We start from the raw sequence: 27,296 nt of genomic DNA, 5'->3' as shown, positions 1-27,296 counted from the left end.
TTATGACAGAATTTGTAATAAATCTGCCCAAATGATTGATCCAGGAAAAACAAGGCATGCTCTACGTTTAAATGGATTGGACGCACGGTCCTGTATATCTAGTGTTACTTTCCAGGTGAGTAAGCATAAAAGAAAACAACATAGGAAGAGTATATTGCTTAGTGACACTGTGCTTTATTTTGTTGAAAAACAGATAGAAAATGCAAATCAATCCAAGATAGCATAGAAAAGTGTGGCAGTTTTATAGTAACACAAAACCCTTTCCCTGATTTATTATAAAACAGATTGTTAATATTGCAGCATTCAATCACTTTATGAAATATGTGAAATTAGAAGATATTTAATAAATAGCAACTCAACATATTTGGAAAAACTGTAGCAAAACAACATATACAGTTCCCATAAAACTTGTTTACATCTTATTAACTTGACCTCTGACCTACAACAATAATAAAGAAAATGCTTGTATTGTCCAATATGGACAAATATGATGTACAAGTTTTATCTGAAGCAATAATACTCATCATACTGATGGTTTGAATCATTGCATAGTGGTTGAAAGTCGTCAGTATTCTGTTGCACATCGTTGTATTGGTCAAAATCTGGGGTACAGTGTCCTGGGACAATGTCTGCTAGTGTATCCAAGTAACTACCCACTGATATTTCATCCATTCCATCACTATAGCCATGTAAACTGGTGTAGCTTCCCTGCAAGGAGCTGTCCCGACTCTCCAGTAAACTGCAAAGGCTCCCACTAAGGCTACTTCCTTGGCTTGTGATGATGTCCTTCTCTTCCATCATGTACTTGATAGACTCAATGTTTTCATTGATGATGAGTAATTGTCTCATTAATTTCACATCAGTTGCTCGGAGATAGATCTGTAAACACAAGTAAGAATAATACCATGTTAACATAAGTTTTACTTTCATATTTTAAGACAAATGGTATCAGCACAATAATTTTACCCAGTATGTTATAGATTTTATCACTGGAGCTAAAACATATTCACCCACAAATACTGTCTCTCTAATAGCTTTTTATCTAGTGGATTTACTTCTTATTCACACCAACAACTGACATCAAACACTGCTTTGTAATGCCCCAGAGGTCCCGGTTTGTCCCAATCGAGACAGATACCTGTTCAACAAATAGCGCAACCACAGCCAGACTTCGGGCAAGCTGTCAGACTGGGTAAACTCACCCCGTGATGTCCCTGCAGGCTACAGATCTGCATAAAACAGATATAGTGTACTGATAAGGGTGAACCCACTATCAAGAACCTGGTATGCTGGAATGGTGGAGCGGACGGGTAAGATGATGTCAGAAATACAGACAAATAAGCAGAGTCAGACAGAACCAGGTCAAAACCAAGTTGGTGGTGAAGACACAGAATCTAATTACTAGAGAGAGGTTGAGTAAACATAACAGAGGTTGGATAAACAGAATAGCAAAGTAATAACACACAGAAATAGGGATAAGATATAAAGAGATTAAAAGAACCAGCAGGGTGATAGAACGGGGCAGGTATATACTGGAGTTCCTGGACCTGCCTCCAGTAGCTGACTGGATCGGCTGTCTATCACCCTAGTGACCCTTGCTGGATAGGACTGGGCTGCATAGGAACGTAGGGCGTGGGTCAAACAATACCAACACACAAAACACAGAAGAAAATTAACGCCACCAAAGCCACACTCTGTGGACAGAGGAACACTTTGGCAACTGTTAACCAGAAAGGGGTTTCCAAAATAAACCTTCCCGTTAACATATAATGGTCTCGTTGAAGGATACCAAGACAAGTATAAACACTCCACACTGATGCTTCTTGAATTAGAAGAAACAGTAAAAAAGTCAAGCAGCAACAAAATTATTGGACACAAGACCTTGTGTATCTCCTATGCTACTGTGCAAGGCAACCCTATGACAAGTGATTTAATCTTTTAGCAGCTATTCTGTGTGCCAGCTTATTTCTATCCGCTCTCCTATGTCTCAGACCAATCTTCACTGCAGTCAATAAAGCCCAGAGTTTTTCATTACAAGCAATGTAAAGGCCTGATAATCGGCTCTACACCTCACGTCTACTGTTAGAGGAAGGAGTAATCAGCTGTGATCATCTAGATGGGTTACCCTCTTCCTAGTAGGGTACACGAGTACCATGATCCTGAAAGTTCTTGTTTGTTCAGGAGTTAAAAGAGGTGTCATCTTATATATATATATAACTAGCATATGGGTGGAATCTTTTCTCACATCTCTCTTCAATGTTATAAATTTATTGTAAAGGAAACCGAGGAGTGAACCAGAATGAACCAGTAGTAGTCTCCCAGTTTGCATTTGCAAGCGCACTAAATGACGGTTTGATTCATAGAAATCTTTCAGTTTAAATTTTTATATTTAAACTATAGTAATTTCTTTTGCACTGCTCCTAGTAGTATTGTATCTGGTAAATACATAGCAATTTCAAAAGATTTTATCTCAGAGTAATATGAATATACAAAGCCATTATTAAAGCTACATATGAAATGATCCAAATCTTGACCAACATTATTAAAGCAGCAGCTACTGGGAACTTGTCTTCAGGAGAGCCTACAGGTCTCTCATCGCTTAAGATGCTCCATTAAGTAGACTATAATTACAGTGGCCTCATTAGAAATGCGCAGAAACAAGAAACTATTTATTTCCCAGAGTGCCTTTCTATGCACCCTGCTACATATTCGCTTTTTTATATCTGTACTTTTCTCTTTTTTCGTAACACAGCTTAATTACCTGTTTTCTAACCATCTTATCACTTACACTAATTAAAGTAAACCTAATAAATATTCATTTTTTCTGGTGCAGTTATGCTTACAAAGTGACCTACATACACTTGCTTTCCGCAAAGATGCTTTTGCAATTTTGTCATATTCTTGATATAGCTTTTGGCTATGGTATTATGCACCTATGATCATCGAAACTATTACTTTTTAGTATATCCCCCTCCCTCCAAAAGTTGTCGGCATTATTTTTGACCACGATTTCTACTCAAGCATATCCTTCTTTGCAAGGACAACACATCCAAGGGTGGAGACACCATTAGGGTGATGGTGGGGGTGGTCATAATTGCAAAATATAAACAGGGAGAGTGCTGGAAAGGTAAAAGTATGGTTAAAAAGTTAGTACAGATTATAGAGAGTAAAAGGCTATAAGCGTTACACCTGTCCTGAATACAGGTTGTCAAACCAACAGTATAGGCAGAGATTAGTAGTTTATTTTAAATATATTTCTTGGAGCTAACACACATCCCAATGTTTTTCTATTGGCTCATAACCGCAGCCATTGTAATTTACAAGTAATTTACAAGTACCGTATACACTCGAGTATAAGCCGACCCGAGTATAAGCCGAGACCCCTAATTTTACCAACAAAAACTGGGGAAAACTACTGACTCGAGTATAAGCCGAGGGTGGGAAATGCATTGGTCATATAGTTGTTATTGGGGGGGGGGGTGATTGCTGGGGGAGCTGTATACGGTGATTGCTGGGGGAGCTGTATACGGTGATTGCTGGGGGAGCTGTATACGGTGATTGTTGGGGGAGCTGTATACGGTGATTGCTACGGGAGCTGTATGCGGTGATTGCTGACGGAGCTGTATACGGTGATTGCTGGCGGAGCTGTATGCGGTGATTGCTGGCGGAGCTGTATGCGGTGATTGCTGGCGGAGCTGTATACGGTGATTGCTGGGGGGAGCTGTATACAGTGATTGCTGGGGGAGCTGTATACGGTGATTGCTGGGGGAGCTGTATATAGTGACTATTGGGGGCTGTATACAGTGATTGCTGGGGTAGCTGTATATAGTGACTACTAAGGGCTGTTTACAGTGATTTCTGGGGGAGCTGTATATGGTGATTTCTGGGGGAGCTTTTATATAGTGGTTGCTGGGGGAGCTGTATACAGTGGTTGCTGGGGGAGCTGTATATACTGATTACTGGGGAGGCTGTATATGGTTATTGCTGGGGGGCGGTATATAGCGATTGCTGTTCCCTGTCTGGACTACATTCAATGGGGGCCTCCACCATGTTTTGCGCCCAGGGGCCCCCACCAACCTTAATCCGGCCCTGGATATAAACAAACAGTAAAAATCATAAACACATTAGGTATCGCCGGGTCCAAAAATGCCTGATCTATCAAAATATGATAACGGTTTTTCACTGCGTTTAACCCCGTAACGGAAAATTGCGCCCAAAGTCGAAAATGGCACTTTTTTGCCATTTAAAAAAACCCCAAAATTCTATAAAAAGTGATCAAAAAGTCGCACAGTCCTAAAAATGATAACATTGTAAACGACATCAAAATCCGCAAAAAATGACACCACCCACAGCTCCATACACCAAAGTATAAAAAAGTTCTTAGTGCCAGAAGATGGCAAAATCCCCCCCAAAATTTTTGTACAGGAGGTTTAATTTTTTTAAATGTATGAAAACATTATAAAACCTATATAAATGTGTTATCCCCGTAATCGTACCGACGCAAAGAATAAAGTAGATGTGTCATTTGGAGCATACAGTGAAATCTGTAAAATCCAAGCCCACAAGAATACGGCACAAATGTGTTTTTTTACCAATTTAACTGAATTTGGAATTTTTTTCCCACTTCCCAGTACACGGCATGCAATATTAAATGCCAACATTTTGAAGTGTAATTTGTAACGCAGAAAATAAGCCATCACACAGCTCTGTACATGGAAAAATAAAAAAGTTACAGATTTTTGAAGGTGGGGAGTGAAAAATGAAAACGCAAAAATGAAAAAGGGCTGCGGCGTTAAGGGGTTAAGAAGATACCTACAGAAACTATCTTGTATCTAACATGGGGAGTATAACCCGGTTTATTATAAAAATGATAAACATATTTCCCACAACATGATATTAATCATTTCAAATGAGTTACACTTTAAATAGTGAAAAACTTCTGCAGCCCTAGAATAACGTACATAATTTAGATTATTTTCTTACAGGAAAACATCTGTCCTTTGCAACTGCGGTCACTCCAATAGACAACGAATGGAGTGGCAGGATGCCTTGTCAACTATTAGTGAGGACCGGACTCCCTTTCTTGTAACCCCTCCCAATTAGTTAGTTAGCCCTTATTGTGTGGATAGGAATAACAATAAAAGTTGAAACAACCCCTTAAAGAATAGAGGCAAAACATTTTACTTCTACAAAATAAACATGATACTCGGGCTGTCTGCAGAGCAAGGCATTGGTATTTTCAGTATAAACAATCAAATCCGAGCATCAGACAGTATTGTCCTGTACCAGGAAGCTTGCGCGGAACAAAAAAAAATCTCAGTCCCTAGACTGACACCGGTTGTTGCCAGTGATGTGTGGCTGTCACTGACACATGTGAAGACATTGCTGATTTAGAGGGTTTTTTAAACACATTACAATTTTATCTGGCTCTAATTGTGTTATTAAACTTGTTCTTCGAGTAATTTGACCCAGACAATGTTACTTGTGTTGAGGAATCAAAATCTTTATTTCAGGCTGTAAATGCTATTGCTCATGTCACTGAACTAAAAAAGGCATCTTCCCTCTAATGTGCGGAAGGTGTTTTGATAAGAATATTGCTTGCTAAAATTTCACACACATTCTTTTGTATAAAATGAAGGGGTTGTTCAGGGACAGTTGGTGGTATGAAAAAAATCATTTAACCCCTAATTTTTTTTTTTAAATACATCAAAACAAATGTTGAAGTTTCATTCGGCAAATCACCTCCAGTCCTGAAAGGGCTAAGACAAAGGGACAACAAATTATAAAATACTGGAACTGATATAATTATCCTTTTAGGCTTAATTTTTACAAAGTTAATGGGGAAAACATTTTGTGGACAGTTCGTCAGTATGAAATATTGTCACCCACTGACTGTCCCATAAGAAACAAGACAGCAAAACACACACATATGCCATATCGTGTGCAATAATATTTAGTGGCTTTCAGAAGGTTGTAATAAATTACTGTTGGTAGCAATATTCCATCTTCCACTACATCCAGCTCTCCTACAGTTCACCACTTCTTAGTTCTCATGAACCACAGGAGGTTTGAGTATTGCCATCCTTAATACAAGGGATCACACAGTTCACCGATCTGAAAACGGCCTTAGTTATCTCATTATTTCAGTTCAATGATATACAGTTATTTATTAGGGTTACAATTGTGTAAGATGATGTAAAATTATATACTTTGGTTATCCTCAGTGCAATTTTCTGCAAACATTGTTTTCCTTTTAAAACATGTTCCAAGCACGAAAGACTTGTGGGGTATGTTTGAATTCCTCACATATTACCATTTTTTTTTGTAGCGCTCAACAGTATGGGAGGCATTCATGAATTGTGGTGCAGAGTCCATGTTTTCAGAGCACAGATTAAGCTGTAATTTACACTGGGATGTTAGATTGTGGTGCAAGGGGTTAATGAATTGGCACACAACCGAAAGGGCTCTGAACTGTGTCCACATTTATGAAGGTGAAATAGAACTTGGTAGATTAGCTCATCTATTTGTGCGCCAAAAAAAGTGTCTAAAACCATGTTGGGATTACCAAGCTGTGCCTAAATTGAGAAATCAAAAATAAAAAAAGGTGTGAGTGTTGACACTTTATAAATATGGCATACAAGGCACAACAAGGAAAAAAAAAATCAGCCAAAAAACTGGCGGAGTGCATTTTAATGTGTGTAAGGCTACATTCACATCATGTTTTAGCAAACAGTCCGATTGTGGAGCAGCACAATGAGTATGGTGGATCAAGTCCAAAGGTGGGTGCACACCTCCAACAAGCCTGATCCGCAGGTTTGTAAGATCAAATATCCAGAAAAATGTAATGTTTCAGTTCATCTATAGAGCCTGCTTGATAATGGCTCTATAGATGAGCTGAAACGTTGCACCTTATATTACCTTGGGTGAATAAAGACCACCTTTAAACTTACCGGAGTGCTGCCTCATCGCATTTTTCTGGACACATCATGTTTTATGTATATGCTCAGCAAATACACCAGAAAATCTGCCTTGCGAAACTATTCATCCCCCTGAACTTTTCTACCTTTTGCCCAATTTCAGGCTTCAAACACAAAGATATAAAATGTAAAGTTTTTGGTGAAGAATCAACCTAAAGTAGGACACAATTGTGAAGTGGAACAAAATTTATTGGATATTTGAAACTTTTGTAAAGTGGGGCTTGCAATATTATTCGGCCCCCTTAAGTCAATACTTTGTAGCGCCACTTTTTGCTGCAATTACAGCTGCAAGTCACTTTGGGTATGTCTCTAACAGTTTTGCACTTCAAGAGACTGAAATCCTTGCCCATTCTTCCTTCGAAAACAGCTCGAGTCCAGTGAAGTTGGATGGCGAGCGTTTGTGAACAAGTGGTTTCAGCTCTTTCCACAGATTCTCGATTGGATTCAGGTCTAGACTTTGACTTGGCCATTCTAACACATGGATACATTTATTTGTGGAACATTCCATTGTAGATTTTGCTTTATGTTTGGGATCATTGTCTTGTTGCAAGATAAATCTACATCCCAGTCTCGGCTTTTTTGCAGACTTCAACGGGTTTTCTTCCAGAATGGTTTTGTATTTGGCTCCATCCATTTTCCCATCAATTTAACCATCTTCCCTGTCCCTGCTAAAGAAAAGCAGGCCCAAACCTTAATACTGTCACCACCACGTTTGACATGTGTTTAGGGTGATGAGCTGTTTTGCTTTTACACCAAACATATCGTTTGGCATTGTTGCCAAAAAGTTCGATTTTGGTTTCATCGGACCAGAGCACCTTCTTCCACATGTTTAGTGTCTCTCCCACTTGTGGCAAACTTTAAACAAGACTTATATAGATATCTTTGAGAAATAGCTTTCTTCCTGCCAATTTTTACGTAAAGGCCAGATTTGTGTCGAATGTACGACCGATTGTTGTCCTATGGACAGACTCTCCCACCTCAGGTGTAGATCTCTGCAGTTCATCCAGATGGATCATGGGCCTATTGGCTGCATCTCTGATCAGTCTTCCCCTTGTTTGAGATGAAAGTTTGGAGGGTTTTTGTAAATTTGCAGCGGTCTGATACTCCTCCGATTTCAATATGATCGTTTGCACAGTGCTCCATGGGATGTATAACCCCTTAACGCTGAAGCCACTTTTCACCTTCCTGACACGGCCCATTTTTTCAAATCTGCCCTGTGTCACTATAAATGGTTATAACTTTGGAACGCTTTAACATATCCAAGTGATTTTGAAATCATTTTCTCGTGACACTTGGTACTTCATGTTAGTTAAAAAATTTTGGTGGTATGTTTTGCATTTATTTATGAGAAAATCAGATATTTGGTGAAAATTTGGAAAAATTAGCAATTTTCGAAATTCAAAATTTTCTACTTTTTCCACACATGAGTCATAACACCAAAAAACGTAATAACTAACATTCACTGAATGTCTACTTTATACCTCCGTGGTTTTTTATGCATACTCTTATTTTTGTAAGATGTTATGGGGCTTTGAACGTCACGTGCAATTTTTCACATTTTCATAAAAAAAGCAAAATCCTGCTATTGAGGGACCTGCTCAGGTTTCAAGTCACTTTGAGAGGCCTACATAAAGTAAAACCCCATAAATTACTCCATTATAGAAACTACACCCCTCAACATACGTAAAACAACTTTTATGAAGTTTGTTAACCCTTTAATTGGTTTACAGGGGTTAAAACAAAATCGGATGCAATTTCGAAATTACATTTTATTTGGCTAAATGAATGTGTTTTTCATAAAATGTACAAATTCTCAGTGGATAAAATTCCAAAACGCTCCTCAAAATTTGATACCCTATCCCTCCCGCGTATAACAATCCCCCATATGTGGTGGTGACTGCTGTATGAGCACACGCCAGGGCATCGAAGGGAAGCTGCGCCATTCAGAGCAGATTATGCATTGGCACTTTTTATTGGCTATACAATCTTTATTTTTTTGGCAATTTGGACATATAAGGGCTTATTTTTTGCGACATGAGATGCACTTTACAAATACTTCATTTTAGTGGGTCTGTAGCTTTTCGATGAGATTTTATTAACTCTTTAATGTATGGAGGAAAATGTATGGAGGAAAAAATTGTCAATTTGGGGTTTCTTTTTTTTTGTATATTTTGGGGGTCGTACACCATACACTAAAAATACTATAATATTTTCATTCTATAGATCACTATGATTACGACAATACCTCATTTATATAGTTTTTCATTTATCTTTACAATTTTACTGGAGAAAAACTAATATAGAGGAAATCTCTTTTGTTTCTGCATCGCTATCTTTTCGGGAACTTAACCTTAATATTTTTTGGTTGACAGAGCTAGTTTTGGCCTTATTTTTTACGTGTTGAGTTGTTCTTTCAATTGGTACCATTTTGGGGCACATAACTTTTTTTGATCACTTTTTAGAACATTTTTGTGAAGGGATTTTATGAAAATTTATATTTTTGGCGAGTTTTTCGGGTTTTGTTTTTACGGCGTTCACCGTATAGGTCCAATAATGTTTCTGACTTATTGTACAGATTGTTACGGACGCGGCGATACCAAATATGTGGGGGGTTTTGGTGATTTTCAGGTATTTTTACTTTATTAGATGTGTATAGGGAATGTTTGTGTTTAGGGGACTTTAACTCTATTTAATTAATTATTTTTATTAAAAATTGTGTTTATTCAGTGTTTTTAACTTTTTTTTCTTTACTTTTACAGGTTAGCTTGAACAAGTGATCCACTGATCACTTGTTCAAGCTATTCTTCACCTAATACAGTGTAATACAGATGTATTACACTGTATTATGTGACACACTGAGCATGCGCAGCATGCTCAATGTGTCACAGCCGGGTCCTGCCAGAAGGCACGGACCCGGCACCCGGAAGAAGATCGCGCAGCCCCGGGCACTGGCAGTCCCGGGGCTGCTATAATATATAGCCGACACCCGCAGCTTCTGGCCCCGGCTCCATTCAGGAGCCGGGGCCAGAAGTTTGACGTACTATTACTGCATATTGCGGGAACGCAGCTCCCGCCATGCAGTAATAGTACGTCAAATGTCGGGAAGGGGTTAAAGTTTGTGAAATCTTTATGTATCCATATCCGGCTGTTAACTTCTCCACAACAGTATCATGGACTTGCCGGGTGTGTTCCTCGGTCTTTATGATGCTCTCTGCACTCTTAACAGAAACCAGAGACTATCACAGAGAAGGTGTATTTACATGGAGACTTGGGCCGAATAATATTGCACATCCCACTTTTCAGTTTATTTTTTTTACAAAATATATAATACATTTTGTTCCAGTTTACAATTGTGTCCCACGTGTTATTCTTCACCAAAAAATTCAATTTTATATCTCTATGTTTGAAGCCTGAAATGTGGCAAAATGTGTTGTATTGTAACATGCAATTTTCTGTGAATACTTCATTATATCATGTGCTGTGAAGTGTGGTTTTGCAATGTTTTCAGATCAGGACTAAGGCTACATGCAGAAACGCGTAGATCGGTTTTTGTTACAATGTGTCTGAATTATAGACGTGCTATGCCAGTTTTTATGAAATAAAGAACACATTTGTACATCTTCGAGTTCTGGATTCCTGCTGTACTTTCATCAATCTCCTGTCAGCCTTATATAGCCTCAGCCTTCTTTACTTGTGCACCGGGTACAACCTTTCCGCAGTGAGCTGAATCATTTCCTTCGGAAATGTGGGAAAAGGTAGGAAAGTTCAAGGGTCTGAATTATAGCACATATGCCTACGGCTGCCCTTTCGCCAGATGACGTAGGGAAAGGAGGTGTGAGCAAGCTGTGGGACTCACGTATGTATCCACCCACCTCGACTCGCTAGAATCTCTGCCTGGTAACCAAAATGTAAATTTTTTCCTTTTCTGTGCAGCGATTTTATTAGCTGAAGAAAGGTTGCCCTTATGCTATAAGGGCTCTATGGGAACCTGCCTGCAACTTAATTTTTTCAAACAGCGGTGACAGGTTCTCTTTAAATTCCAGGTTATTAAAAATTTACCTGTGTGAAGATAATTTCATATAAATGTAGCCATGTTGTCCCTTAGAAACAAGATAGCTGCCCTTGGATACAACCACCTCTGTACTGTAACAGTGGCCACACATAAGCTATTGAGGCCTGACCGATCAGCTGGTTTCAGCGTTCATTACCACACAATGGCTGTGGGACATGCAGTATCTCCTGGCCTTTTCCTATGCAATAACCTAGTGTTTCTTTGAGCAATCACTCCTGCAGCGTTGGTTGTATCCAAGAAAAACACTCTTGTTTATGAAGGGACCATATGGATAAATCTATGGGACATTATCTTCACACAGGTAAATGTTTTTATAGCATAAAATTGATATGGCAGATTAATTGAATTCAATTTGAATGCCCAGATGAGAATACCCTTTTAAAGAAGACCTTCACCATCTCCACTAGCCCTAACTAATTAACTGCACCATGTGAATGCTATCTGAATGTGAACATCAAGCCTTTGCTTAACAAATTGCTTAACTAACTACATATGCAACACAAGTGTTAATCACTCCTGACATCCTGAGTCCTGTCATCCAGTAATTAAATATGACTACAGATTTGTTCACATCACATTTATGAAAAAAAGTTCATTGTGTAAAAAAAAGTGTATATTGATTATGTCGCTAGGGCCCCACTGACGCACGGTATGCCAAGGTTATCTTGTGAATGGAAACATAATTTTTTTTTTTTTTCTCTCAGAACAGCATATAATATGCTGGTTGTGAACATTCATTAGGTGCTGATATATCCCAGTGGTTACATGGGTGTTATGAAGAAAGGAATACACACATAAACAGTATAATGAATGCATAGTAACCGTTGTAGTTGTGCTCTAACTATTCGTTAAGAAAAAAATAATACACACATACAATATACATACCAAATTAGGTAAGCCTGAATTAGGTAAGCCAAGCTTCAACTCCATTGGTTGCAGAATTTTTTGTAATAATTTCAACAATTACAGTCCCTTAACTGACGTACTTTCAACATACCCACTATTAAAATGTAATTTTATTATGGTGTTACATTTTGTGTATGCTCTGTCCTTGACCCGACGCATATACTTAATGGAAGACTTTGGACTGGAAATGCGCTCATACGTTTGGAAGGTTTCTGATGAGGCTGGTGAAGCCTGACAAGAGATATGCGAGCCAATGAACAAGATAATGGGACGAACGAGAGCTGACACCAAGAGGTTATTGTTCAGCTGTTGAAAGGACTTCTCTTCATATGAAACTGCATGTCCGTAATTATTCAGATATTACGTTAGACCGCGACTATGTTACCACAGCCTGGGAAGAATGTATCCTGCAAGCATAACACTGCATTTCTATGAAGAACCAAGCATGAAAATTGGTGTGCTATCAAAACATGATCTGGTCTTAACAAGGATGGATGTAAGTGATCTTATTCCACTGTAGAACCACAATAAAGCTGTTATGTTCCACAAAGGGAAACATTAAAAATACAGACATACCTCTAGGACAATGAGTCACATAATACAACTAGGCAAACATGTAATGAAAATATAACCCATGAAGAATGTGTCTGTAGTGGTGTGCGCACATACAGTATATGTGATGGTAAGGACATATGATAGACATTAAGTTATGTATAAGACACATAAAATAAAGACACCTGCTACTAAACTTTGATGTCAAGTTTTGACAAGACATAAACAAGCCACTGTTATTATCATTATTCCTCCTCTTATTAGAACAATAAAGCATGTGTTTGAACATAAAAGCCATGACTCGTTCCTTCATCTTCTATCCCTGCATTACTCTGCAGCTTAAAGGGGTTGTACAAGTTTACACAAAAAAGGCTACCGCTCACTGGGCTACTGTTCATAGTCCTTTTGCTGCAGCCCCCGATGCACGGAATTAGAGAATCTTGTCGGATGACCATATATTCCAAAGAGTAGATATAAAAGGTTGCATTACAGCACTTGTTATTCCATTTCTTTAAAACAGTCAAGTTTATTCCATCAAGTTAAAAAAGTAGACAAACATCTTTCATGATCCCCAAAAATAGATCTATGTATAGATCTTTCTTGTTTTTACAGCACCTGAGGAACTATGCTCCTCAGGACTTCCTGTATTATAACTCTATATGCCGCAATTGTAACAATATACAGTTATAAAAATTATGCAAATCAGTCTGGGGCGCTCCGGCTACATCACTGGAATGCTTTGTGCTAAAATGTATTCACTCGTCCATACATCAATATGGTAGGACGGGACCAGGCGGGACTTTTATTGTACAGGCGCTCAGAGGCGCTCTTGTCTTATAGAGAATTGTTGTACCCGAAGATCACCACAAAAGAGGGCCAAGCATGCCCAGGCTGCCCCATTCATCTCTATGGAGCTGACAGTGATTGGCAAGTGCCATACTCGGCAATCTCTGTCAGCTCCATAGAGATGGATGCGCATGCGAGACCAGCTGCTCCGGTCATCTCGTGATCTTCCATACTGAGACCCTCACTGAGGATAGGGGCTAACTTGCTTAGAACGGACAATCCAATTAAGGGGAACCTGTCATCACATTTGCACATAGACAGGTTTCTATAGAGCTCTATTAACTTGACACCCTTCTTTTAGCTAAAAATAGTTTTGCTTACATCCCCATAAATCACCTTATATTACCTAGCATCAGAGGGGGACGGGTCCGTCTCATCCGTTCCCTCCTATCTAATCCTCCCCATGACTTATGCCTCCTTACTGGTCACAGTTCATGTCATGTGACCGGAGTGACATCATCTCAGGTGCTTAAGCCTCTTAATAATAGCAAACTGTACCCCATGCATGTATCTGACCGCATGAAGTCACAGCATGGAGGCTGCTGTGATTTTATGTAATCACATAAATGGTGTACAGTTTGCTATTCTTAGAAGGCTGAGAGACCTGCGATTATGTCACTAGTCAAATGACATGAATATAACAAGGCACCGTGTAAAAAAATTGACACAATATTTCCCATCTGTATATAGAGCTTCATATGTCTACAGTTAAATAATAGCAGACAGTCCCTAAGTAGAAGGAGGCAGAGCAGTGATTTGTAGAGATACAGAGCTGTCGGTCAGAATAATGGGGCGTGGCTCACTTCCAGTTTGAAAAGGGAGATCAAAGATACCAGAGATGAGTCAGAAGCCTACTTTTCATATGAGAAAAACTTCTGTAATTAAGATACAGTGCCCCACTGCCAGCTAATTTTAGGTGATATGGGGATAACCCTTTATCAGAAGGCATTGTTAGTCAGGGTGGTCAAAATCTGGTGACAGGTCCTCTTTAAGGCTTTGTGATCACCTAAAGTAAATTGTTGTAATAAGTTTAGTAACACCGAATGCTGAATAGTATCTACTGTAATATACCTCTTAATGTGCATTTACCATTTCTGTTTAACATTACAAAATCAGAGGCAATAAATAATGTAGGCTCTCATCCTATATAGAACTATGTGACGTTGGTTTGGCAAGGTTAGGAGAACTCACAGACACTTTTATTTGTGTGACCTTCTGTCACAAGTGAGGGCACACACTGCAGATAAATTGCATGTTTCAGATTGTTCACTATTAATTTTTTATTTAGCTACAGGATTTAACTCTGAATAATAAGGGTTAAGAAAGTCTGCATGAGTGCCTGGAATGTTACATTCATTGGTTTAACCCTAATGTGTATGTGTGATGCCAAACTGTTCAATGTTTGCTTAAAGAAAACATGTTCCAGGATCAGCGTTTAACCATTGAATGCTATAGGGCTGTAAGCCGTCATGTGCCATCTGATAATCTGATGTGTATGCTAGGGCCCTGTCACTAAAATGTACTATGGGAACATTCTGTATTCATCTTACAGCCTGCTATGCCAGCCCAACTGCAGTTCCTATTAGCCAAAATGAAAGTGGACTTTTCAGCACCTCAGTTGGATCATACTTACTAATAGATGATAGAATTCGAGTTAGTAGGTAGACCTAGACCACATGTCTCTGACGAGGCATCCCTCCCAGAAATATTATCAGCTCCCAGCTACATAGCACAGAATAGAAAATGGTGCCACTAGGAAGTAAAGTTTGTCCCACAGAAAACACAACTACATAAAGATCTGTCAACAGAAAAACAGGATGGGAGTACAAAAACTATAAAAGCAAAAAGTGTCAAAGATCCAATTTTTATGCTCAGATGTAAGATCTATGTACAAGTGGGGCTGTAATATACTTGTGTGAAATTGACCTCTATCTACTAGACACAAGGGTCCCTAACCTTATTCAGAAGCACATTGGATCTGCATGTAATACCAAGAATTGATTTTAAAATCAAGACATGAATTTCAAAGCTACTGCAATCTGCAGTAGTTGAGGGTGTTGGAGGCTACACCAGCTCTATGACATCATGTCACTCCTACCTAAGTCCAGTGCCAGAAGAAACTATAGCTATATACCCAATTGTATCCCTCAAGGAGAAGAAGGAAGGGCAGACTATAAATACTTGTGATAGGTTAAAAATTTACCAATCTTTATTAACACAATTTGATACAATAAAACATGCCTAATTTAGTCATTATAGCAAATGGATGTGGTAACAAACAGATGCAATTCAAGGATAATGATCCACAGACAAAACAGTCATACCCAGACATATATTGGAAGACATAAGATCTTTAGATAAGGACGACTGGAAGTATGTGAGATGGCCAACTAAACTGTAGTTTACATTCAGTGTGTATTTCACAGAAAAGTCTGTGCGGTAAGATTAGTAAAGAGGCCACCTATCATAAAAATTAAGTCCTTACCAAGATATAGTGGTAGTGAGCTCCAATGTCTGAGATGACTGCTGCCCTGGAGCGCCTTTTGGCTCGTAATGAGCCTTCGTCTGGGGGAGACCCTACTATCCTACCTGTATGGCAGTATACGGGGATTTTACACATCATCTATTACAATGTGCAAATCACCTAAGACCCAAGACTGTCATAAACAATGAAAGGGGGCAGTGATCAAATCCAATGTGGCGGCGCCCTCACACCAGGATTTAAGTGCAATTTGTAGCAAACACCCACCTTCTATCGAGAGGGCTCAGGCTGTGAGTCCTCGCCATACAGGGCGAGCCGATGTGTGACTTATAGATACGTCACACATCAGTAAGGGGTTAATGAGGTTCTTTTTCTGATTCAATTCCTTAAAAAAATTTTGTGTGGGGAAATCTGTAGTTATACGGCTATGGTATATATGACGTAAAGTACATTTTTTTGGTAAGGGGTTGACCAAAAAACATGGTGATATGGATATTGTTTTTGACTACATTTTGGCACTTTCTTTATGGCATATAAACTCTGTAAAGGCATTTTCAAATGAAGAGAGTGTTATGTGTGTTTTTTTGGCTTGTTTTTTTTTTTTAGATTAAAAAAATCAGGAAGGCAGAGTTTCAAAAGCTTTAGTTTTTTTCAAATATTTTTCATAACTTTTCATACATGCTGCCTTTGGCATGGCAAGTCTGAAACAATTTAAATGGTTCCTGGTTGCTATAATAATAATTGGTGCCCCTTTTTGCGTTTGTTCCAAGCAATGTAAACCATATATATCACAAATATATCCTCTTCTCAGATAGATAGGTACCATATTACTGTACAGCTGTTTTATAGCAGTATGCCCAGTTTTGTGTATGCCATGCTGTCATCTGGTACATACTACGTATGGGACACTTCCTCCCCTTAACCTGTTTGTTTTTAGACTAGTTGTTCTTCTTTTTTTGGAGATTACTGTGTTTACTGTGTTATTGGTTGGCATGTCTGGTAAGTGTTCACTAATGTGGATATGACAGCAGTGGAAACTTTAGGCATAAACAATCTCTACATAGATATATAACTTATATCATAGTGCTGGCATCGGGTATCATAAGTAATTTCCTATAATCAGTCTACGTGCTTATTCACACATCATTTATTCTCAGAATGCTATCTGTGATTTTCACAGGTAGCATATTGACTCTTTAAAGAAAACCTACCATTTCAAAATGGTCATTTTGACCTAAACATGCCTTTACCTTGGGTTATGACAGCTGATGTTGAAGGTGGTCTTGTTAATGCACATAAACATACCTCCCAACCGTCCCGTTTTTGACGTGACAGTCCTTTTTTTTGGGCTCTGTACACGCGTCACGGGCGGTTGGGAGAATGTCACGGCTTCCCCCCCTCTCCCCCGCTTTGTCCCGCCTCCTCCTGGCCCCGTAGATAAGAGCTGCAGAGCAGCGGAAGCATCGGAGCCAGGAGGAGGCGGGACCAGCCCCTGCTACCTCCTCACATGATGAAGTCATGTGAGGCGGTAAGCTCCGCCCCGGCTGGCCCCGCCCCCTCCGCGAGTCAAGTCGGAGCCCGGGAGAAGACTGAATGACTGGAACCAGGAGAGGTAAGAACCTGAGGGGACAGGGGGCCACAGGAAGAGGGGGCCAGGAGGAGGACAGAGGACAGGGAGAGCTGGAGGACACAGGTGAAGGCTGCTGGGGCACTGGTGAAGGCTGCTGGGGGACAGTGAAGGTAGTACTGGGGGACAGGAGGAGGCTACTGGGGGACAGGAGGAGGCTACTGGGGGACAGTGAAGGCTGCTGGGGGACAGGAGGAGGCTACTGGGGGACAGTGAAGGCTGCTGGGGGACAGGAGGAGGCTACTGGGGGACAGTGAAGGCTGCTGGGGGACAGGAGGAGGCTACTGGGGGACAGGAGAAGGCTAATGGGGGGACAGGTGAAGGCTGCGAGGGGACAGGTGAAGGCTGCTGGGGGACAGGTGAAGGCTGCTGGGGGACACCGGAGGAGGCTGCTGGAGGACACCGGAAGAGGCTGCAGGAGGAGGATGGAGGAAAGGAGACTACAGGAGGAAGATGGAGGGCAGGAGGAGGCTAGAGGACAGTGGGCTACAGGAGGAGGATGGAGGACAGGAAGAGGCTAGAGGACAGTGGGCTACAGGAGGAGGAGGATGGAGGACAGGAGGAGGATAGAGGACAGGAGGATACAGGAGGAGGATGGAGAACAGGAGGAGGAGGAGGATGGAGAACAGGAGGAGGATGGAGGATACAGGAGGAGGATGGAGGATACTGGAGAAGGATGGAGGACAGGAGGCCACAGGAGGAGGATGGAGGACAGGAGGTGGATGGAGGACAGGAGGCCACAGAATGAGGAGGATGGAGAACAGGGACCACACCATGTGAGGAGGGGTGGGAGTAGGAGTACAGATAGGATTATGTATAAATTTGGGAGATTAAATAAAAGTGGAAAACCAAATATAAAGGGAGGATAAATTTAAAGAGGGGTTTTATATGTTGCAAAGTTGCATTAGGTGTAATTATACGGGTCCACGCCCAAAAAAATCTATTTTTACACAAAGCAAATGACCCCATTTGGCGCTCCTGGGCCTCTGACACAGGGCAATTGGGGCTTGGTCAAGGTCACCGTCTCCTGGGAGCGAGGGTTGGGGGAGATGTTTCACACACGCAAGGTGCGTGCATTGTTATGATCGTGACCAAGCACTGAGATTTTTTGGCTAAACTGTGGATTTATGTGCCTTAACAAGACCACCTCCAGCATGAGCTTACATACCCCAAGGTTAAGGCAGGTTTAGGTCAAAATGACCACTTTGAAGTGGTAGGTTTCCTTTAATTTATATGCATTTTTTCACATGTCGGTTTTTCCAACTGATCCGTGGCACATTGAAAACATTTTAGAGCCTGTCCTACTCAGTGAACATAGCCAGCAGCAGACAGCTGTCCATTGTGTTTCGGCTGTAGAGGCTTGGCTCCAAATCATGTCAATGGCAGCTGAGCTGTCAGTAACCCTCCACAAACCCTACATTATGGAAGGTGCAGTCTGCTTCCAGTTCTGTCTACTGTGCAGTGCACGCAGTCCATTAATTGAACATGTTATCGATATAATGTAGCCTACAAATTTCATTTAATCAATATAAAAAGTGTGAAATTTGGCACACAAGTTACATGTCATTTTATGTCTGAAGCTGATTGTTTCAAATCACAATGAACCTGCCTTACCAGTTCACGTGGAGATGTGAGTATACCAAATAATAATAAATCCGCAGTATAATACATTAGCAGTGTAGAGAATGGGATTACTATTAATCCCATCCAAACATTGCGGAAAAATAATCTGCAGCGTTTTCTTCTTTCCCCTAAACTGAAATCGTTGTGTCAGACCAGGGCCACATTGGCAGACTAGAATCTACAGAACTACCACCAACTAGCCCCCTTCAATGCAAATCTGCAGCAAAAAGCTACTAGACATAATTGTGCAGGTAAGTGGCAGCAAAAAAAAGCCAAAGCCTTTTTGACATAGAAAAAGGCTCAAACCACTTGTTTTGTCAAAAACATTTTTCACAAATGGAGGTTTTTCACAACACTTGGCACTTATTAAAAGGGGGTTGTGGCCATAAAGGAGAAAAAATGTGGCCATCAGCATCTCCTGGATTCATGAACTCCAGTCCCTTATTGGAGTCAATTGTAGTGAGGCCTGCCGAGGTTGTGCACCTAAATTATAAGAAGGCCCATGCCTTGTCATATAAGTTAGGAATGCACAGCACTGGGCACTGGTCTTGATACATACCCCTCAACTGTTTCACCTTGGTTTTACACTTTGCCCTTTTCTAAACTAATGCATTGATGCTCCTGGTCCTCCAAACACAAAACTGGTCTTTGTAGGGTTTTTGAAATGAAATTCCCCTCCCAGGGCCAGTTTTAGACAAAGTGGGGCCTTGAGCAAAACTGAAAATCTGGCCCCAAAATATTTTATAGGAGAAATAGATAATAGGTAGATTGATGATAGAAGATACAAATGACAGATGATATAGATTTATAGATAGAGGATGGATAGATTTACAGATGCATAAATATAAAGTAGATTATGTATAGATAGCTAAATAGATACAGTAGAAGAGAGATAGAAGATCAATTGATAGATGGATAGATAATAGACAGGAGATAGATAGGTGTATAGAGGATATATAGATAAATAGACAAAAAACTAGATGGATAAATGGTAAGAAAGACGGATATATAGATAGGAAATAGACAAATTATAAGAGAGATAGATAACTAGACAAATAGATAGACAGGGCATAGATGATAAGCATCTTCACCCGGACATTCACCCAAGGGGTGTTAAAGGATTAATACATCCCCTGCCCTTAAAAATCCACTTGCAGCGGGCCCTGGGCAAATGCCCAGTTTGGTGCCCCCTAACGCTGGCCCTGCCCCCTTCAATCACTGAACCTGACTTATCTAAGAGAAAAAATTAGGTGAGAAGAGTCATATTTGCCTGACTTTGGAGGAGATTTTTTGTAGGTAAACAGGTGAGATTTCACGTAAAAGAGGGAATTTTAGAAAGCACATTTCATACCTTTCCTGAGGGGGCTTTTAGTCTAGTGGGGTAAAACCTGACAAGTTCCTTGGCCAGCAGGTGAGCAATCCTAGGGAGCCAACATACGGGTCAATTTCCATGGGCTGCACACGTTCCTCTGCAGCTAGCTTAAGATTGGAGATTTCTTTTATTTTGCTAGGGTAAACATAGTTGTCCGCCATATGTTATTACCTAAGACATTATATATAAAGGGTTCTGTTTGCTGCAGTGAAAATATATATCCACAGTTGTAGCAGGTTACCTTCTTAGTTGTGCATTACATCACACCCACATTATTTTGTGCTCCCAAAGCAGCCCTTTGTAAGGTTATATAAACAGGCATGACGAATAAAAGGACAAGCAAATATTTTGGCAGTCAAAGTTAAGCCAAGTAGTTAAAGAGACCGCTCAGCAAAAAGACACTGCCTTACCTTCTACACCACACCCAAGGGTGGTATTAAAGATATCATAGAGACAGGCATCGTTACATCAAACCATCTATTAGATGACTTAACACTGTGGGTGGGCCGCAGAGAAGTGCTGGTGAGAATACAGCAACAGGGGTTTTCTGTAATACTGATGTGCTAACCTTAAGAACAGCGGGGGTCTCAGCATGAATGCCACTGCCGCTATATCATGTACAGTACTCTGATCTGGCCAGATATCGGTCCACATTGACGCCTATGGCGACCGGTCAATGTGCGGTGAGCACATGTTGCCTCACTGCATCGTGATCTAGCAAAACAAAATATAGTACACGGCTACTATTTTTTTGTCCTGTCGTGTTACTACGCCAGATCTGCGCTGCTCTATAGAGAGGGGGGTGGTGAGCAGTGCTTCTTCCTCTTCCTCTGCAGCAAACTGACAGGCACACATTGGTCTGAAAGTACCCTTAAAGCGATTGTATGGAATTGTCTCTTATATGAAATCTAGTTCAATTACCCATAAAAAAATCTCCAATCTGAAAATTAGCAGAGGAGAGTCATATTTTCCCTGATATTGATCAAGTTTGGAGGCTGCAGGGGGAGCGTCACTTCAGAAGTTTCTATCTTTGGTTCTATGGTACTTAGAAACATGCTTTTGTTGTCATATACAATTCTCACCTTTCAGATCACATCAGTATTGTCACCCTATGAGCTACAGGACCTGAGATACACACAGTTATAAAAAGATCACAAAACCACAATCCTCAATATGATCTGAAAGATCCAAAAGCATGCCTCTAGGTACTATTGAAATTAAGAAAGGAGCGTATGAAGTGCTGCTCCCTCGCAGCCTATAAACGTGACTCATATCAGGCAAAATATAACTCTTCTCTGCTCTTTTTCACATTACATGAAGGAGTATTATTTATAGGTAACAGAATGAAATTTTATATAAAATTGGGAATTCTTGAAAGGATATATCATACTCTACCTGAGAGTGTTGGTAGTTTAATGGGTCAGGTTTTACAATTTTACAATGTATGTGCCTGAAAAAGGTCTTGGCTCCTCTTATTAATCTGTAATAGAAGTAGTAATAATACAGTGCTATTAGTAATGTTCAGCTCAGTGATCTAGATGCTATGCTCTGCCGCTTTCATTTCCATTTAGCTCTGTCTGTATTATTATTAGCGGCAGGTGGTGTGGGGATTATAATGGCAGAGTGTGACAATACAATTGTGGAAACACTGAGTAATCCAGAGGGGTTACCAGATACTGTACATGTGCCATACTTTATAGTCTACTTGTCATTTTTAAGTTATGGCTTCATTTAGTACATTCACTGATGACGTTTTCCTAGTAGTAGAGTCTACATAAAAAGTAGTTCCTAGTGGGCATTATAGTCGATGACAAACACAAAGACCATAGAAAACATGACTGAATGACTATGAATATGTAACTAGCACCCTTTCAGGCCTGGGAAAAGTTTGTAGGGGATATGGAGAAAACCTTCTCACCAGAGCAACCAGGCCCCATCATACAGAATTGTTCATATGGGATTTATGTGGAAAAGCATCCGGAGGATGTGAAACATTCTGCTTAAATATTTCATGGTGAACATCATCACATAACTCCTAGACTAGATTTACATACAGTCATGAGAAAAAGAAAGAATGGTCTTTTTAAATTTATGGTTTTACACGTCAGGACATAACCAAAAAACATCTGGTCCTGCAAAGGTCATATAGTAAGGTTATACTCTGCTTATGCTGGGCAGGACAAGAAGTGTGGATAATTAGGGTAAGAGGAGAGCGCTGGGGCAGCCACAAGAGCAACAGACACTCATTATCATAATTTTATAATTGTTTTGTCAGCAAAACCACTCAGCTTAGTGATTAAACAAGATATGTTTTTGCATCGGTGTAGCTACGGCGTTCTCAAGGTATGTTTGGCTCATAATGCATAAAAATGGTAGATTTGCTTTAAAATGAAGCTAAAATAGAAAAACAAAATAGAACCCCCCCCCATGTATCAATAGGCTCTAAAACCACCTCTACCATAAGTCACAAGCCCGATTTACTCCATTTTTAAAAGGTATGAATGCCCTGCACACAGCCGGGAATTGCGAATACTCTGCCCTCTAAGACAGTTGGGCAGGAAGGGGACGGTGCCGGCGTTCAGGTACAGGCTAGGGCACAATTCTATGCTAGGTCAGACCTGGTATATAAATGCCCCGCCAGGCTTATTGTGGGGCACCATCATAAACTGGCGCACATAGTGCCGTTGTATGATAAATGTGCCCCAAGGTTTCCTAACATAACATTGCATAGGGTGTGCATAAGGAAACATGATTTATCAGACCAGTGCCCCTACTTCTGCTGCTTCATGGACCAAATCTAAAGCTTATGTATCTACTGAAGAAGCTGGTTTATGGCTACCTAGTCCCATACACAGCAAAATGTAATGTCTTCTAACAGCCTTTCTATCATAGTCAGCATAAACTTTTTATTTCTGCTTCAGTTGCTCCTCTTTGGATCACAATGATGACAATTGAGAGAGTTCAAAGTGTTATTTGTGCAATGGAAATGGGTTGTGTCACATCTGTTAAGGGTTTTAGGCCTTTTTAGGCACTATTTTACTGGTACCACAAAGGGGAAGTGGCCTCACTGGGAGCAATCCATGCACCAAAAATTTAGCAGATGCTCTAAAACTTTAGATCAGTTATCTGGTGTAAACTAGACCACCGAATAGATGGTGCAAAGTACGAATAGTTTTACACCAGTCCAGGTTCATCATCCAGCATCAGACACGGTGATAAATAGTGACATAGTGATAAATTTAGACTGTCGGTTGTAAATTAGGGCAGCGGAGTTGGTGAACCAAAGTTCCAACTCCAACTCTGACTCCTGAATTTCACCAAGTTTTGACTCCAACTCCACCGAAATGGCCACCAACTCCCCAGCCTTGGTTTCCTGGTCACTCTAGCAGTTCCCTCCTCTCATCTGTAGCACTACTGATTATGTACATAAAGAGCAGCCACTTTTATCTCAACCAAAAGCCTAGATCAGGTGGAAAAGCCTGGGGCCATAGGGCACCCTGCTGACAGTCTAATGGAAGCGTTCATTGGTGCAGGAGGCCATGTAGTGGTGAGTACAGCTGACAATTCCTTGCTGCTCCCGGGTCCTCTACCTTTTGTTAACATTTGTAAACACATTGTTTATGCAATGTAGATGCAACATGTGAACGCAGCCTCAAAGTGCCACAGATACTTCACCCCTAGGATGTTATTTACTTCACTTGTCTCCTGCGGTTTTAATGTTATGGCTGATATATCTACAGTATACACAGCTATATAATAGTAAAGTACTCAGTATGTATGACCTGCCCCTGTCATGCTTGTCCTCTGATGTCATACCTATTGAATAGCTGCAGTTCATTTAGTCTTTGTGAAAAGAAATATGATGCTGCCTCTAATACCTTATTGAAGGCTGAGGGAAAGACTCGCCATATGTGCTGCCCCAGTGCTTACTGGTGGTGGGCATCTCTCCTGTAGGTGATATTGTGTTACCAATACATATGGTCCACCTGAGTCTCTCTATTTCTCCTTTGTGCCAAACTGGCAAAGTTTATTGAGTATAGCAATCTAAACTGTGCTTTAAGGGGTTAAAGGTGTTTTCTTCTTTACCTAACAGTGTGAAAGGTCCTCAATATCAGAAGGGTAAGGGGACTACCCCGAGTCACCCCTGGCAACATAAAGCATGGAAGCAGCTGTTCTTCCGGATAGTAAATTGGAACATTCTATAAGAACTCTGCTTGCTGTCAGTAAATTTGTCCTTTGCCTGGTATGGGCTGTCATAACTTTTTTTCACTGTGTAGCACGTGCTAATGGGCACTGTATGCCAGTGTATCCCTACAGCTCTGTGTCAGTGGTATGTGAGAGGGAATATTTCCTCCGCTGGATACCATGAAAGGGATGAAGACAGACCCCAGGAGCCCCTCTACACAAATACAGTGTTTCTCACATATTTGCACGTGGAAAATCTGCTTGGACTAAGTTGAGTTTATTATCAATGACATTACAAGGCAACTGACATAACTGGGGAATATCTGTAGCAGATGTCTCCTGTCTCTCTTTTGCGGTCACCATAAGAATATATTATGTGTCACTACAATATCCAGAATAACCAATCCAATCCAAACTAAACTGCCTGATAAATGTTGGAGCCAACTCACACTGCCCTTGAACTGCCACTAAACGCACATAAGCAATTATTGGCATGTATTTGGCGAATAGAGAATTTCATTGTTCTTACTGAAAAGTCTATATGACAAGTGTCTTATCTGCACTGATACATTGCAACAAACTACCAGCAACAGCAAAGAGCTTATTGGTCCTATGTATTTAGAAGATAGTCAGGATGGTATCTTCTCAGGAGCGGGGAAATAAGAATGCATCCATTCACTGACAGCAAACAGAGAGCTTACAATTTGTTACAAATGACAAGAAGTAGAAAATGTTAACATTCCAATTTAGTAAATATTTGCGGTAGTAACAATGGGCAGCCTGGCACCTGTTAGGGTGGATGCCAGGCATGTGCCAGTGCTGACACTCACCATGTCTTGTTTCAGGAGCTGGAGCTTAGTTTCCAGTCTTTCTAGGGTGCTGGACTGGGTCGGGGTGAGCGGGCACTGCATGTCCGGGGCATCCTTCTGCTCTTCCCGCAGGGACCTTGCCAGGCTCTCGGGCACCTTGCGCCCAAGCTTGATCTCTATATCTCTGAGGTCCAGTGTGGGGTCGGCCATGGCTGTGTGTCAGGGGGCAGAGGGGCAGATGCCAGGGAGGTTGTAGTCTGCAGCTAGAGCAGGGCACAGCAATAAGGCATGGCTTCCTGGGTGACAAGTCACAACTTCTTCTTCAGGGTGTGCACTCCATCCAGGCTCTTCCGCCCCACATTCAGCAGTCAGGTGCCCGGGCACTCTTCACTCTCCAGAGCTGCTGCTGAAACTTTAAACCCCAGTGGCAGGAGGACCTGATGTGTCACAGCCCTCGTACCGTACAGCTCCTAATAGAGGAGCACTCCCGGCTCTGGCCGGCTGGGGCAGGATGCTGCCTGCGCCTTGTCTAGGTTACACTGCGTGCCGAGCCTCACAGACAATGGTGCGTGCTGGAGTCTGCACAGAGATGAAATATGTCTCCTACTATGAGGTAATCCGTGCAGGGCTCCCCTGCATCAGCCTGCCACTGCCCTAAACCTCATTCTTCTACACCAAATGCAGTATGAAGTGTGGATTACCCTGTGTAACCAAACTATTGTGCCAAACTACTTTTTATATAGTGAGAAGACTTAAAGGGAACCTGTCATCAGAAATGGGCATAATAAACCACTACCAATATGTTGTCAAGCAGCTGAGCAGCTTCTAGATGATGTTTCTTTAATGGCCTGGAGTGGTGGCAACTTTGAATCAAGATGTAAATTGGTTTAACACTGAAACTTTCCCTGCCTTAGAACGTCCAGGGACATAATTGATCGTATCTTCTGAAGTCCAGCGCATAATGTCAATCACATGGGAGGAGTTGTTCAAAGACATGGAGAGCTTCACTTCAGTATTAACCTCCCTGACTTTATACATTTTACTTACATCTCACTTCAAAGTTGATTTTCTGGATGTTACCATCAAGCTAGGCCATGAAAGAAACGTGATCTAAATGCAATCAGCTGCTTGACAATAAACTGGTAGTGGTTTATTAGGCCAATTTTTGATGACAGGTTCACCAGGAGACCCATTTTTTAGCACTCCCCCAGTCCCCACAGAGCATAGTACATACACTGCCAAAGTGTTTTTGTATGAAAAAAAAAAAAAGATTTTACAGAAAAAAAAGATATGTTGTATAGTACCTTTCAATACCATGTGCTGTGTGACTAGGCACTCGTCCACTGGAAGTGGCTTTAAAGTAGCAGTCCGTCCACCCCCACCCACCCTTGGGAAACTGCTCCTCCATGTGTCCTTTTCAAATATATGAAAACACCCATCACTTGAAGAGGGGGAACTGCTCCTCTATAGCCACTCCCAGGTGACGAGTGCCTAGTAACACAGCACATGGTATTGAAAGGTAATATACAACATATTTTTTTTTCTGTAAAACCTAATTTTTGTACAAAAACATTTTGGCAGTGTATGTACTATGCTCTGTGGGGACTGGGGGAGTGCTAAAAATGGGTCTCCTGGTGACAGGTTCCCTTTACACACAGCTTTAAAAAAATACACATAAAAAGTGCAATAAATTTCAAGTGCTTTACCAAGATTATTGCAGTATTTAACAGCATTTTTTGTCACTTTTTAAAATAATTTTTTTTTTTGGAACTATCGAGAAGGATTTGAGCATGCTGCATTTTAGCTGCATTCCAGCAATAAAACATTAAACATTACTTCTGTGAA

General features: G+C 40.8%; 1 protein-coding gene across 1 annotated transcript; it reads right to left on the bottom strand.

The window, feature by feature from the left end:
• Positions 1-160: 160 nt before the first annotated feature.
• Positions 161-25,982, bottom strand: LURAP1L (leucine rich adaptor protein 1 like). Its single transcript, XM_072152656.1, has 2 exons — positions 25,473-25,982; positions 161-879 (listed from the first exon to the last, which is right to left on the bottom strand). The coding sequence occupies exons 1-2, from the start codon at positions 25,659-25,661 to the stop codon at positions 502-504; spliced, it is 567 nt and encodes a 188-aa protein (XP_072008757.1). The 5' UTR covers positions 25,662-25,982; the 3' UTR covers positions 161-501.
• Between the last annotated feature and the right edge of the window lie 1,314 nt (positions 25,983-27,296).

This window comes from Engystomops pustulosus, chromosome 1 (genome assembly GCF_040894005.1).
Source record: "Engystomops pustulosus chromosome 1, aEngPut4.maternal, whole genome shotgun sequence".
In the NCBI taxonomy this organism is placed as follows: domain Eukaryota; kingdom Metazoa; phylum Chordata; class Amphibia; order Anura; family Leptodactylidae; genus Engystomops; species Engystomops pustulosus.
Note: the sequence above shows the minus strand (reverse complement) of the source record. Positions and strands in the feature narration are given on the sequence as shown.

Coding starts and splice junctions, on each gene's coding strand:
- LURAP1L (XM_072152656.1), bottom strand. CDS start 25,661: ATGGCCGACCCCACACTGGACCTCAGAGATATAGAGATCAAGCTTGGG. Junction 880..25,472: donor AGCTCCTGAAACAAGACATG/GTGAGTGTCAGC, acceptor TTGTGTTTACAG/ATCTATCTCCGAGCAACTGA.